This window comes from Nomascus leucogenys, chromosome 23 (assembly GCF_006542625.1).
Source record: "Nomascus leucogenys isolate Asia chromosome 23, Asia_NLE_v1, whole genome shotgun sequence".
Classification (NCBI taxonomy): domain Eukaryota; kingdom Metazoa; phylum Chordata; class Mammalia; order Primates; family Hylobatidae; genus Nomascus; species Nomascus leucogenys.
Genome location: NC_044403.1, coordinates 18,204,826 through 18,220,359, shown reverse-complemented (window position 1 = coordinate 18,220,359; position 15,534 = coordinate 18,204,826). Strand labels below are relative to the sequence as shown.

Genomic DNA, 15,534 nt, shown 5'->3' with positions numbered 1-15,534 from the left:
TTTTAAAGAATATATTATAAATGTTTTGAGAATAGGAATCCTTTTAGAGTAGGATTTATGCCAGATAGCAGACAGCAAAGCAGACTGTGAAGCTTGCTTATTAAAATTTTACAAGGTCTTAGTGGTTTTGTTGAGCTCAGCCCAAAATTTTCAGGAGGTGTTAAAAAGCAGATTTGTTTTAATACATTTTCAAAGTAGGGCCCTCAACCTGAACAGATACGCTTCTGCATACACACAGAAAGCTTCTGTACACATTTCTACACACACCACTACATTTGTAGTTGCAACCCAAATTTTTAAGAAGAGAGTAGGATAGTGTTGAAAAGTTTAAAACGAAATAGCCAAATAGGCAATCCCTATAAGAACCACAAGTTTCTATTTACATAAAGTAGCAAAACTCCTGAAACTTGTGAACTCAAAAAAATTTCTTGGGTTGTTCCAAAGTTGACAAAAATAAAAGATGAGGTTCTCTTTAAGAAAGGAGGAATAGGTTTGACATTCTCTGAAAACACTTTCCCTGCCTATGATGTATATTAATAGTTTTGGTTCAGTTTTAGACAGAAGCAAACTTTTAAACAGAAAAGTCAACTTACGGCTCAAGCCAAGAATCAGAATTAAAGAAAAAGACAAGACTGAACAGTAAAGTAAACAGCAAAAGGTAAGAGATATTAAACTCTTTAGGAATATCAGGTAAGAGAAAATTCCTATTATAGAATTCATACTATTTGCATGTTTTTTATTTTATTGCAGTTTGCTTATTCCTAGCAACCACACACACAAATAAAACAAATTTGGATAATTGTTTTCAAAACTTAAAATATAAACTCTTGCCTTCTGCTCACATATGGGGATCAGGGATATTCTTTATGAATAGTGCTTCTCATAGCTTACCATGAACTGCATATTAAAATTAGTTGATACAGCCCAAAGGTATGTACTCTACCATTATTTTAAGTATAGGTTTCAAGCATATACTACCTCTATAGGAAAGAAAATGAAGAACTGGTATTCATGAACCAGACAGAAGCCTATATTATATTAGGTAAACAGATATTAAACTCAGAAAAGTAGGAACTAAGAAAAGAAAAAGGTATAAAAACTAAGAAAATTCACTTCAAAAACCCATGGGAAATGGAGGAGACCATACCTTGAATAACTCAAATTCCTTCTTTGGCATCAACAGCTAATGACAAATGATGAACATAAAATAAGTACATAATATATATATGTACATCAGGCCAGCCAAAACATAACACAGCAAATAATTTCCATTGCCATCACTTTAAGTTACCGAGATAGAGAAACTATATACAAATTCTTTATTTTGAATGTTTGCTTGGTTCATGGATTCTAGTAAGGCCAAGTCCCTCTGGATAAGCACAGGACCGATACCAGGCATGAATGTCATGAGGAGCCATAAGTACTGAAATAAATTGTCACAGCAGCAGAAATATGACGACAATTCCAGCTTTGGACAATCTGAATTTTTTAAGCCTAGATCTGGCATAAAAATTAACTATTTCACTGTATATTCTATGCAGCTGCTACTCAAATTCATGACATTATTATGAAGTCAGATGTGATCTTTTTCTCAAGACTTTGAAAATTAAAAGAATTCTTTCTGGGGGAATGAGAAGCCACCCCAGGTCACAGGCTGTACCTGAGAGAGTCCATCCATTCTGTCTTTATTTACAGACCTGACTCTAGAGAGCCTGTCACAGGTCTAAAATTCCCAAGTTTAAGAGCAAGTTAATTCAGATGTTAGGGTGAATGAGATGACCAGGGTCACTGAAATCCTGAAAATGTGGCATGGGCCATAAAAATGGACCTTCACGGGCCTTCAATGATCAAGAAGAGAGAGCCTGACCTATCTAATCTATATCATAAGAACCTTTTAATCTTAAAATCAAGAGAGGAAAAATATTGTAATCCAGTTGAACAGGTACTCATGTATTAGTGTAAGGCAAGATGAGTGCAAGTTCAAGGCTGGTCAGTGGCAGAACATTTAAAACACTGAAAGCAAGGGCTGGTGAAGATGAACTGCTGGACACCATGCCATGATATCAGTGCCATCCTCTATCAAGAGGAAGCCCCTGGTGGATAGCAGAGCTGTGGGTAAAAAGACAGAAATACCATTTCTTCAAATGTCAGAAATACTACAGATTGGGGAAAAAAAGCATTCAGAGAATCAGGCACCTACTGCTAAACATCTTGACCAATTTCTAGAAGTAAATCAGAAAACATATGTGTAATTCTTCTCTGTGTCTCTCACCATTGCCACTCCCCCACCAATTACTCTAGAAAAAATATATAACCAACTACATCTCAAAATGATCAATACACAAAGGTGTTTAAATCCTACTTAAGAGTGATAACTTCGTAAATGTGTACATACTACATTTTACTAAGAAATCATGCTCACCTGTATAGTATGAGTATAAGGTGGATCAGCACGCCCCAATCCAGATTCTGGAGGTCTCACAATATCCAAAATGTTATTTGGCACAAATCCAGAGTCTCCACTTGCATTTCGAACTTTCCACCATTGCTTCCGGTCATCAAGTATCTGTCACGTACAAGAAAATAAAGGTATAATTTCCATATAAAAGCCATTCTATGAAGGAAGTTCCCTAGACTTCAACAAAGAAAATTTTTCTACTTCTTTTAATTAACTCAGCATCAACGTAGTGTTGATTGAATGTTTCTCAGGAATTACACTAAGAAGACATTTATGAGTACACAGTAGGTAAGGTATCATTATGGGGAATCTACCCAAGGTCCATTTTATCTCCAAAGAACAGTCTGCATTATTTGAAGTACTTAAGGACTAAAGTACTTAAAGGACATAAGGACTAAAATGACTCTTTTGGAAAGCCCCATTGTCTCCATTTTAGTGATAGAAAGAAAAAGTATATAAAAATTACTTTTTTTCCTTATAAAATTTATTGTGATAATTCACCTTTTATATTCAAGAAGATGATGAACTCTCAATTAGAACCTAACAAAGAGAAGTTGGTGTTTTGGTGGACTATCCCTAACATTATTAGCTCAATGACTGCTGAGTATATCTATGCAAGGATATAGGATAGAAAAAGAAAATGTTGTCTCTTATTGAACTATTATGTGCATCCACATCTGAATTGGTAACTAGCCTTGACTCCAAAATGAATAACTATCAGAAGAAGAAAGAGGGCAAGGAAGAGAGCAAACGAAGTTAAAAAAACCCACCCCGCCACTTCCCACAAAAAAACAAATAAAGGAGTATTCTAAAGCTATCCCCTTAGAAGAAGTATCTATATACCCCTACTAAACAGATGTAGATATTTCTAATATACCACGTCTTTAGTAATATAATACTTTTGAAGGAAAGTTTAGTTATATACCAAAAGAGTAATACAATAAAACTACTTTATTAAGAGTATAAAAAAGAAAAAATTATATTACCTCTAAAATATCATCCTTTAGAACCGAGAGCTCACTGTTGTTCCTTGCTACAAAGTCATACTTGGATTTGGCATATTTCTTGGGTTGTGTTTTGAGTGGTTCATAATTTCTATAAAAAGAAAGAAAAAAGATTATTATTCTGCTAGCTCTTCCTAAAGGATAAAAACAGAAAACACTGAGACAAGCCAAATCCTACCATAAAACTTTCTGAAAAATACAGCAGTTTCATTTTATTATATTTTACATTATGATAAATAAAAGTTACTTTAAAGTTCTTGCTTTTAAAATGAACAAACTATGGCCAGGGATAAAAACAAATAATGCAAAATCACAAGGCCAGGTGGTGCTTAGCCAAATCTAGAATCCAAGTCTATGAATTCTTTCTCTACTAGATACACATACTGGATATTTTGTTAATTATCATCTCTACCATAAAAGAACTAGATAAAGATAAATGTTAGTATTTTTCATTAATTAAAGGAGACTGAAAATAATTTCCATAGTGGTAATTTTAGTTATATGTTGATTTCACTAATTCAAGCAATGTCTGCAATTCAGAACCAAATATATAAATTTAAAATTTATAACTAGGCATTAGTTTTTAGAAACACTTTGCCCAGTTATCTAAATTGCAAAAAAAGGAGATATGCATTAAGTATGAGACTAGTAACACTTGCAAATAAATAAGTAAATAATTTAATTCACTATAAACTTTTAAAAAGTGCATGGGCCCTATTTTTTTTAAAATAAAACTTCCTTAAAAAACCAAATACCTCTTCTAATCATTAAATGAGTACTAACAGATTTAACAACTTAATTAAAGATTACTTTTATATGTAACACAATACACTTGATACATTAAATATTTGTATTTTCTTCATATATTTCAATAATAAAATTACTTTAACCCTTTATTAATTTTACTCTAGTATTCTCCTCCATTTACATTCCCACATTTATTTACACATCTCTACAAGGGAAATAGCAGGTAGAAACTAAAGATGTTAGGTCATCCTACCCCTGTAAAGTTGCCATTCTTTTTGCTGTCTACTAAGTTCTCTGCAATGTTGAGTTATACGAGGGCCTGCAGGACAGTTGTAGACATAATGTATCCTGTCATAGGTTTTTGTTACCTCTTAGGTAGTAACTCCATTGGAGGAGGGAGACAGGGACAAAGCAAAAAGATGACCGGTACAGAACACCTGATAGATAAGCATGTACGAACAGCTTATTGGCTATTTTGAGTACATTAAAAAGAAGATTGGTGGAAAAGGTGAATTATGGTGAAGTAATTATTATATGTTATTAATAATACTAATTTAAAACTGTGTTCCATGGATTTCCCATCCCTATCCCTACTGGAATAGCTCTGATTTTACTTACTTTATATATTCACATTTAATCTACTAAGATTTCATTTGGGGGATAAAAGAGATTCAACTACCCCAAACATTAAGAAAACAGTAATTTCAGTGTTTTATCTTCCTCTCTTCCCCTATTTTCCTTTCTCCTATGATCTGCAAGATAATCACTGTTAATAATGGAGAGTTAAGGGTCTATAACAAAGTTTTTGTTATCTTGCAGGTCTCAGAAGTGTTTACCTGAAGTGCTTCAGAATTTACAAATCTTTATGGCTCACAGTTTTTTGCCCTCTGTAGGTTAAGCATGGATATGACACCGACCATAGTTATCAAACAGATAATCACAATTTGTAATTTTTCAGAGATACCAAACTTTCTTGGCCAGGCGTGGTGGTTCATGGCCGTAATCCCAGCACTTTGGGAGGCCGAGGAGGGCAGATCACCTGAGGTCAGGAGTTTGAGACCAGCCTGTCCAATATCGTGAAACCCCATCTCTACTAAAAATACAAAATTAGCTGGGCACGGTGGCACATGCCTGTAATCCCAGCTACTCAGGAGGCTGAGGTGGCAGAATCGCTTGAAACCGGGAGGCGGAGGGTGCAGTAGGCTGAGATCGCGCCATTGCGCTCCAGCCTGGGTGACAAGAGCAAAACTGTCTCAAAAAACAGAGGTACCAAAGTTTCTTAAGAGCTATGGAATGTAACAAAATGTACGGGCTCAGTTTCTGATTAGGAATAATAGATACGCCACTTGATAGAGAGCAGACATAGAGACAGCAGTAATTTGAGAACTTCTCTAAAATACTAATTGCATCTGACAGCAGTAAGCTATAAAACTAAAAGGCGTGGGCTCTAAATTCAACAAATGTTCTACCTAATGGCATAGCAATTTCACAGAACAGTGAATATACTTCGTATGGCATTGTTAAGCTAAATATGTTCTGAGAAACCCTCTGTACTTCCATACTTGAGTCCTGTGAATGAATCATAACCTAATTTAGTAGGTAGACACATTGAAAACCCAATTTAAGAGTATGCTTCTGTAACAATAGCTGAGTCTCAGCCAATCCCAGCAGCCATACTTCAAGCACTCATAGGCTGCTGACTGTTCAAATTGTATGCAAATGCCAAGCTGTAACCAATCCAGCTGTTTCTATACCTCACATCCATTTTCTGTACGTCACTTTCCTTTTTTTGTCTATAAATTTGCTCTGACCATGAGGCATCCCTGGAGTCTCTCTGAATCTGCTGTGATTCTGGGGGCTGCCCAATTCCTGAGCCATTTTTTTTCCCCTTGTTCAATTAAACTGTTAAATTTGCCGGGCGCGGTGGCTCATGCCTGTAATCCTAGCACTTTGGGAGGCCGAGGCGGGCAGATCACAAGGTCAGGAGATCGAGACCATCCTGGCTAACACGGTGAAACTCCATCTCTACTAAAAAAAAAATACAAAAAATTAGCCGGGCGTGGTGGCGGGCACCTGTAGTCCTAGCTACTCAGGAGGCTGAGGCAGGAGAATGGCGTGAACCCAGGAGGCGGAGCTTGCAGTGAGCCAAGATCGCGCCACTGTACTCCAGCCTGGGCGACAGAGTGAAATTCCGTCTCAAAAAAAAAAAAAAAAAAAAAAAAAAAAAAAAAAAAAAACTGTTAAATTTGTCTGAAGTTTTTCTTTTAACAATATCTATTGCATTCCTGGTATGTACTCGAGTTTAAGGTCAATAATAATTATTTATAAAAACAAATTCCAAACCTCTTGTATTTTATATCAGACCACAATTTTCAGACAGTTTTTCAAAATGATGACAAATGTTCTTAGCAACATAGAACATCAATGATTCATGTATTTATCAACTATCCTAGTTCCTATTAAGTCCAGCTGAGACAGAATCCATAAGAACAACTGAGATATAAAATCTACCCACCACTCAAGGTATTCAAAAAAATGCTTTCTATGGTGAAATTCTGACCACTCTAGACTATTATCCCTTCATGGAATTTCTATTTTTATATTTTATTTAAATTTCTATTTATCAAAGGTTACTAAAAGAAACCTTATAAAATTCCCCACAGCCTTCTCTGTGGTGAGGAAAAAAATGTTAAAAATAAATGTCCCTGACATCACCTATCCCATCCTACATTAAGTTTCATGAGACAAATATTACTGAGAATTTAGGAGTAAGAAAAGCATTTTTTATCCCAATGAACTGATACTTATTCCTTTTCCTAATGTTAGCAAATGATTATGTTTCTCTTTTTGTTCTGACAGCCAGAAATCTGAAAGACAAATTTGAAATTCAATAATAGTATCAACTTTTATATTTTATAAAAATTCTCATCTTCCCTCTTAACTTCTTAATTTTATATTTTATTTCATTATTTAATTTTCAATAATAATACCACTTTAACTATATATAATTTAAGTGAGCTAGCTGAATCTATTTTGGAAGTAGAAGGGGTACAAAGATATAACTAATTCAATAAACCAAAGGTACACTGCCCTGATATTCTATAAAAATCATAAAAATCAAGGTAAGCTTTTAGAAGACTCTGTGGTAAGGTGCCCAAAATAAATGGCAGAGGTTATTCCATCAGTAATACTATCCCTTATAGATATGCAGGTGAAGGACAGGGAAGTAGTGACTCTGAAATACTGGATATACTCTCATGCACTTATTCATCCAATCCATCAATCAAATAAATCTACACTTATTGAGTGACCACAGTATGCTAGATGTGGTCTTAAAATGGAACCTGATAAAAGTTTTCTAGTGTCAATATGTACTCTACATATGTACTCAAGTGGTTTTCTAGCTACTTAGCTGTGGAAAATCATCTGAATTACTGGAGTGATAAAACAAAAAGAAACCTATTAATCTGAAATGATTTCTAAAATATTGACATCTAAGACAGAAAGAAAAAAGAAAATATTAAGATGAGTACTGAGTTAGTTAAGAAGGATTTCAATGAAATAATGTTTAAGCTTCAAAACTGATTTTAACTGTATCTACTGAAAATTAATTATATAATTAAAACTTTCTCATATGCTGGCATTTAAAAAATATATTATTCATTGCTGACTTTTCTTCGTACTCAATTTAATGTCACTGGTGCCCTTGGAGTTATACCTGTGTAATTTCTACAGCAATTACTTAAGCATTACCTGTCACCACCCCTGACAAAGAATAAAAATTTTAAATCCCACTTTCTTCAGATTATATTAAGAAAAGAGTATACAGAAAAGAAGTAAAGGGCATCTAACTCTTGTGGTAAGAGAGGCTTCTGAGGCAGGAAAGTACTAGGCCGAGTTCTCTATCCCAGTTCACTGAATGACCCTTCTCTGATACTTGTGTTACCAAGATTTTACCTCCTTTTCTCTTTTCTACATGGCTTGGCTCTACGTAGATCTCATTTACTAAAAACAAGATGGGAAATTAAAAAAAAAGAACTTATTCCAGTTCCTTTATTTCTTCTCATCCCAATTCTCCATCTCTGCCTATATTAAATTTTTTAAGAGTGAAGATATAGAAAAATAAATGAAATGTAAAACTGGAAAGTCAAGATAAAAAAATGAAGTGGCAAGAATGACAAATAAGGCATTGACCCTGTTTAAATATTTAGTTTATATTCAGTTTAAATATATCTATCTAAAGGAAGGTTTATTTGTTTTCATTCGGTGAAGATAAAGATGGAAACTGTTTCCTTTAAAAGCTACAGAGCTGGAAGGATCCTCAGAGACCATCTGGTACAAACTAATGGAGGGTTTCAAGACAATTCTTTCTTTCTAATGTACACATTTTGTCAGAAGTATCTTTTAAAAAATGGAAAGTCATCCAAAGGTATTTGCACTAAATGAGAATTACAGACTGAAGGTCCAGACATCTTTTGTTGATCAAAACCAGTTCTCTAAAGGAAAAACTGAAACTTTATCAACTAATTAACAGATGGAAAGTTTAAAGAAGCAGTAGACAATACAGATACTGTCACCTCTGTTAGCACTAGATCAGAGACATTTATCCATAGCTCTCCAAAGGGTGACCACTAAATGTTACCTATCTATATGGCGATTAGAAGTTGGCTTAAAAGCAACAGCAGCTTCCCCTTGGTCCAGGTGGGATCCTCTTGTGTAAATGTTGCTACTGAATGCATAGCCATCGGCTGGATGATACTCTGATACACTGGAATGCTGAAAGACAAAGTGGGGCAGATTAAAGAATCACCAAATACTATTTGAATCAGCACTCAGGTCAGTCAACAAGATCTCTCAACTATATTGTGATAAGTTTTCATTTTCAAGTGACTGACCATTATGTTAACACATTATCAAATGGGAGTGATACATTTTTGTCAAATACTTATAATAAGAAAAGTCATTAGTGCAAAGGGTAATCTTGCTCTCTCTGTTCAAGAAACTTTCACCACTCTAGCAAAGTAAATATTGTCACATGAAAATCAACTGAACTCTACGCATTAAAATTACACTGACGTCTCATTTTTCTCAATTTTAAAATTATACACAGAACATTACAGTATTTTCAATTTTTTTTTAAATAGCAGCACTATTATCATATTTACTGTTAAGGGAAACACAGAAAGGCACAACTAAACTGATCTTGATAGTCAAGAGTCCAGGATAAGAGAATGCTGGAGTCACTTCTTTTTTGCAGTTAAGATAATTCAGACAGGAGACTACTGGGAGCTACCAAGAGCGACAGTTGAGATTCACAGGTCCCACTGAGGACCACGGTTTTAAAGCTATAGAGCAGCAGTCCCCAACCTTTTTGGCAGCAGGACTGGTTTCATGGAAGTCAATTTTTCCATGGACCCCAGAGCCGGGGATGATGGGGATGGTTTCAGGATGAAACTGTTCCTCCTCAGATCATCAGGCATTAGATTCTCATAAGAAGCATGCAACCTAGATCCCTTGCATGTGCAGTTCACAAGAGCGTTCTTGCTCCTAATAGAATCTAAAGGCGCAGCTCATCTGACAGGAGGTGGAGCTCAGGCGGTAATGCTCGCAGGCCTGCCGCTCGCCTCCTGCAGTGAGGCACAGTTTCTAACAGGCCACGCACTAGTACTGGTCCACGACCCAGGGATTGGGGACCCCTGCTATAGAGAACACATGCTCAGACTGGGAGAAAACAAACAAAAACTCCCCAAAGCCTTTATTTTGTTTCTTTATGTGAAAATGAGGTATGGAAGAAGCATGACAGACACTGAAGCACTGGAATTCCTTGGCTATTTTCATTATGGATTTTGTATATTTGTTTATGGATTCATTGGGGCAAAATAGTTGAAACTGGGAATGTTTCAGAAAAGTCTTAGACATACGGTTACCACAGTTAATTCTAATGACAAAGTGATCAGGAGGAGGGCTGAGTTTATCCATGGACAGAACAGGTGATGTTTATACATACAAAATCAGGATACTGCACTTAATACATAAATAAATAAACAAGTTTCAGCCATTTAAATTAAAAAAATCTGAACTCAATTAATTCAGTTTATCATTTCCCTGGGAAACAGCAGAGGCACTACATTAGATTAGGTAATCTTTAATTAAAGGCTGTTCTAAAGAGGGGAGTGCTCTAACTGTTGGAAGCACCCACACCTTTTGCCCAGCTCTGAACATAACAGTGAAGTCAGCAGTATGAAATCATTGGGTGCTGAGAGTGACTGCGAATACTGAAAGGGAGAAGAGAAATGATGACAAATGACTAACTGTGATGACTACCAAAGCTTGCTTAGGGTTCAGAGGAAGTAAAGAAGCTGAGTACTGCCACCCATATTTGTCACTCCAAGTCACCTATGTCTTTCAATCCTAAACAAAAATCATCAGATCCAGAATTACCCAAGTCTTGTTGTAAATGCATTTATTATAGTAGCAATAAAGTATAATAAAATCTGTCTTCTAGGGATGATTACGTTTTTATGCTTTTTAAGTCACAATTACTTGGCCTCTTTTCCAACAAAATCTCAAGGCATAAAATTCCCTGGAACTGCTAGCATGTGTTTTTCATTTTTTTAAACCTCTGAATAACTACTTCAGCCATAAAATGAAATATAGTTTATAACAGGAAAATAATAACTCATTACAAGTAAGGATTCTCAATAATTCCTCTTTTAAAATTACTTAGTCAGTCAAAGTAGACAAACTTTTATCCTGGGAGCCCAGAACACATTACTGTCTTCTTAAATACACAAATTGAGAACGAAATAACAAAAGTGAATTACTGAGGCATACATTATAAAGTGAGTATATTTTCTTATTTAAGATATGAAGGCTATAAGCTAGAAATTTTTATGATGTAAAAATAGTCAGCTGTAACTATAGCAACAGCAAGTGTATCATAATTTCATGTTTGATTATATTTTCTTTCCTCTAGAAAAACTACACTTTAAAAGGAAAGAAAATTCACAGAGATGAGGCCTGAACTATGAAATACAGGCAGGGGTATATGCTTGCCAACCGAGCAGTGAGGTCATCTTAATTATTCATTTAGAGGGAAAGACAGGCATGGAATCCACCTCTTCCCTTATAATACAGCCAGAGGAAAAAAAAAAAACAATTGCATTAGAAAAAAATAATTTCAAAGTAATATGTTTGCTTTATTTTTAAAGTTTCAGGAGTTGAACCAAACTTCTACAATATTATTGTTATTGTCCAAAGAATAGTCCACAAAGGGAACAATTTATAAAATTTAATTTAGATAAACATTTCGCCTTAAAAGCAGTCACAGGATATAATACACCATGGTTTGACAATTCATTCCTTCATATCATATTTGCCACATTATAAATACCTATGATAGTCTGAGAAAATTAATCTAAGGAATTAAATAAAAATAATAGGACTTCGGGAAGATATAGTCATCATTTACTGTTTCTTCTTCAAACTAGATCTCATTCACCTAACTCTTCGGGTTCTGATCATCCTATTTGTGTTTGGTCCAGCTTTAATCAATGTTCAATGTTCTTTTCCGACAAACAAGAAGAGTCATAGAAACATCATTTTTAGGCAATGTGACAAGACAGCATACTCAATTTCATTCTCTCAACTTGATTCCCAAATAGGTTATACTCTAAAGATTACTAAATACTTAAAAGATAAAATGAATGTTAAGATCTCCTCAAGGTGTAGTTTTATAAATGATCATTTGAGCCTCAGGACTAGGGTGCAGAAGAACTTGGGTCCTCCAGCAAGGCTGATAGGACTCCAGAGTTTTAGAACTAGGCAAAAGGGAAGAAAGAAAACAAACAGAAGAGAAGAGAGGCAAAACAAAGTGAAGAGAAGGAGAGAAATTAATTAACTGGGGGAATTCAGGAAACAGCTGCTTGGGACAGGTTAGAGGATCTAGGTTCAGGGAACTGTCTTGAGGGCCTGATAATGGGAGAGGAAAACAGAAAGAAATAAGCCAAAGGACAGTAGTGCAATTCCCTGACAAGGAGAGAAAGTCATCCTAAAAAAGCTTACTTAGGATCGCCAGAGCCAGGAGAACAGTGGCAACAAGGGGAGGGGGAGGGCTGACAGGCTATAGGAGAGCAATTTGGGTTGGGATTGGGCTTCATGGAGGAACAGAGCAACTGTCACAAAAAATGACAGAGGCAAGAGAGAGAGGTAATTCAGGAGAGAGTGGTAATTCAGGAGAGAGTAACATTCAGACTTTGATTCTAGAACAATTTTCAGATCAATAAAACAAGAACTTGCAATCAGAATTACAAGAGAATACACAGATAATTACACTGTCTACAAAGGGCAATGTTAAAAAAAAAAAAAACTTTACCTCTGTGGATAATCTTTTTATTTCCTGTTTGCGCTGATGTTCTGCTACATTTGCCACAGATTCTGCCAGTTGATAAAGATCTTGTTCCATTGTTGCTCCCATAAAGTTCAGCATTGGGGGCTCCCAGCCATTGCGGAACCGTGGAACATACGGTGGAATGAACTGTTCTTTTGGCCACTCTGCTCTGCAGGAGGGAATGAAGGCATATAAACAATAAAATCTAGGAATGTATCCACGCTCACAGTTACCTTCAGTAAGGCTAGACATACACACACACACACACATAAATAACAAACAACAAAAACAGCACATAGACCTAATCTGTCTTCCATCCACTCAAAAAGAAAAAGCAAACATGTTTATGCCAGTATTTCACACCTTAATAAAACGAAAGAAAGACTGAATTCTGTTGCATCATCTGTTTTCCCAACATTGACCCATTTCTCCATTAAACTCAACTTTTTAACATGGATATAGGTTTTTAAAAATTTGTGTAAGAAGGGAGTATGGAGCTAGGAGTGTGATAAGTATTTAGAGCACAAACGCTTTAACATTTAAAGTAGTTTCAGATCCCCAACTTTCCCTTCACTCCCCTCCCATCATTATTGAAACCTCCCGGTATTAGATACAGCTTTCAAAAGAGAAAGAGCCCATCAAGTTCTTAAGGTTTATGATGTTTACATTTATGAAGTCCCCTAAAATGAAACAGATGGCCATTTTTATAAATTAAATGTATCAGCTCTGTTTTAATCAGTAAAGTCAACTAATCTGTAATCACAATCATATTGGCTTATCATTTAATGACACCCAGTGAAACTTATTTCTATAAGATCCTAATCACTCATGAACCACAAAAATAACTAGGACAAAAATGAGGGCTTCATTTTTGCTAGAATATGTTGCTTCCTCTTTCATATTTAATTCTTCATGTTATATTTCTACTATGATGAAATCAGCCATTTTATTCAGATTGTTAGAGACTTTCGTGGTTCTTTTTATCTTTATGAGTTTTTAAATCAGTCAGTATATTCATTTCCTAATACTCTCAACAATCAGGATCTAAAATGACCCTTTCCGCTTGTTATAACAGCTAACAATATATTTTGTTTTGATGTAGTTTTTTGAATGTTTTCTTATTTCAAGATAGAACCCTAAACAAAGAAATTAAGGAGCCTGAACTATATTTGTAATGTGAGACCTGATCAACTTAATAAGCTTCATGAAATTTAAGGATGCCACCTAGGCTTATCATAAAATCATAACCTACATAAATCTAACAGATTTAAGTGATCTATTTACAATGGAATATTATTCAGCCATAAAAACGAAAGAAACCTTGTCATTTGCAGCAACATGGATGGAACTGGAGGTCATTCCGTTAAGCGAAATAAGCTCACTCATACGTGGAAGCTAAAAAAATGGATTTCATGAAGGTAGAGTGTAGACTGGTGGTTACTACCGGCTGACAAGGATGAGGCAGAGTTACAGGGAGATGAAGAGAAGTTGATTAATGGATATAAACGTACACTGAATAGAAGAACTAAGACTCAGTGTTAGATAGATCAGTAGAGTGACTATAGTTAACACTAACCTATTGTACATTTCAAAATAGCTAGAAGAGAAAAATTCAAATGTTCCTGGCATAAATATTTAAGATATTTAAGGTGATGGACATCCTAATTACCCTGATTTTATCTTTATACATCATATGAATGTATCAAACTATCATATGTACCCTGAAAATATGTACAACTATTAATGTTATCAATTAAAAATGATAAAAATAAAAAGATCTATTTAACCAGTTTTATACAGTATGACAAGAACAGTATTATATAGCATACACTATGCTATACTAATACATAAATAATATAAATAAATGTAAATATTTTCAATTTAAAAGCAACAACTGCAATGCTTTCAAAGAATTTTCTGCTTAAATATATTCTAACACAAGCAACTGTTAAAGTCCAAAAAATAAGTGGAAAAGTTTGTATATGTTTCAATAGGAGAAAAATGAAGAAAAAAAAATATGAATTGGCCCATGACTCTTAGGCTAGCCCATTTAAAAGCATTAGGAAGACAAATGTCTAAGTGGCCATACTAAGTGATTTATTCTAAGTGGTGAAATAAAGAAAAAGATTTAGATAAATGAGCAAAGCAAAAATTATTTATTTACAATCATGAAATTAGACATATTTTCTTACCTTGCCTTGCTCAGCAAGCATTAGTACTACAATTGTTAATAATCTGTCTTCCATAATCACTTTATTGACAAATGCACAATTCTTAAAATTACCCACACTTCCTTTTCAGTTCCACTGTGACTCTCTAGTCCTGAAGCATACTGATTTATAAGGAGCCTCTCCTACAACATTAGCATCTCAAAAGGCCTCTGCCTCCAGTTACTTTTGTCCTTGTCCTTGCTAGCCTCAACTACCAGACTGACCTTTCTAAAACGTAGATGTAATTATGTCGCACCTCTATTCACAAAGTTAGTGGTTCTCCACAGCCTACAGAACCATGCTCTAACACTTTAGCATGGCACTGAAAGCCTGCATAATCCAGCCCTCATCTCTGTATGTTCATCTCTATATGCTCATTTTAATACCATCCGCCTCCCGCCCTTCCACAATGATTTGCTACCTGAAGTCCATATTCCAGAGAAACACATCTTCATCCTCTCTTCTCTTGACTATTTCATGCCTTCACTTCTGCTTCTTTCTCTACCTGCACAAGCCCTCGCCCTGCTATGGAATTGTGGAAATCCTACTCATCCTGCTAAAAGGCAGTTTAGCAAACCAATGATGAACACTGACTCCAGAGCTACATGGCACGAGTTCACATCCCTGCTCTGTCACTTACAAGTTGTGTGACCTTTGGCAAATTACTTATCCTTTCTGTGCCTTACTTTCCTCATCTGCAAAATAGGGATAATAAGAGTAGTTATG

The 15,534-nt window shown here is 35.2% G+C and overlaps 1 protein-coding gene across 3 annotated transcripts in view; it reads right to left on the bottom strand.

Moving 5' to 3' along the window:
- Positions 1 to 15,534, bottom strand: part of EPS8 (epidermal growth factor receptor pathway substrate 8) — a 177,220-nt gene that overhangs the window by 20,824 nt on the left and 140,862 nt on the right. For all 3 annotated transcript variants that reach the window (XM_030804826.1, XM_003265550.4, XM_030804827.1), the window contains exons 14-17: positions 12,584 to 12,767; positions 8,852 to 8,985; positions 3,445 to 3,553; positions 2,423 to 2,566 (exon numbers count right to left, since the gene is read on the bottom strand). In XM_030804826.1, the coding sequence (XP_030660686.1) occupies positions 2,423 to 2,566; positions 3,445 to 3,553; positions 8,852 to 8,985; positions 12,584 to 12,767 (571 nt within the window). The remainder of the gene's footprint in view (positions 1 to 2,422; positions 2,567 to 3,444; positions 3,554 to 8,851; positions 8,986 to 12,583; positions 12,768 to 15,534) is intronic.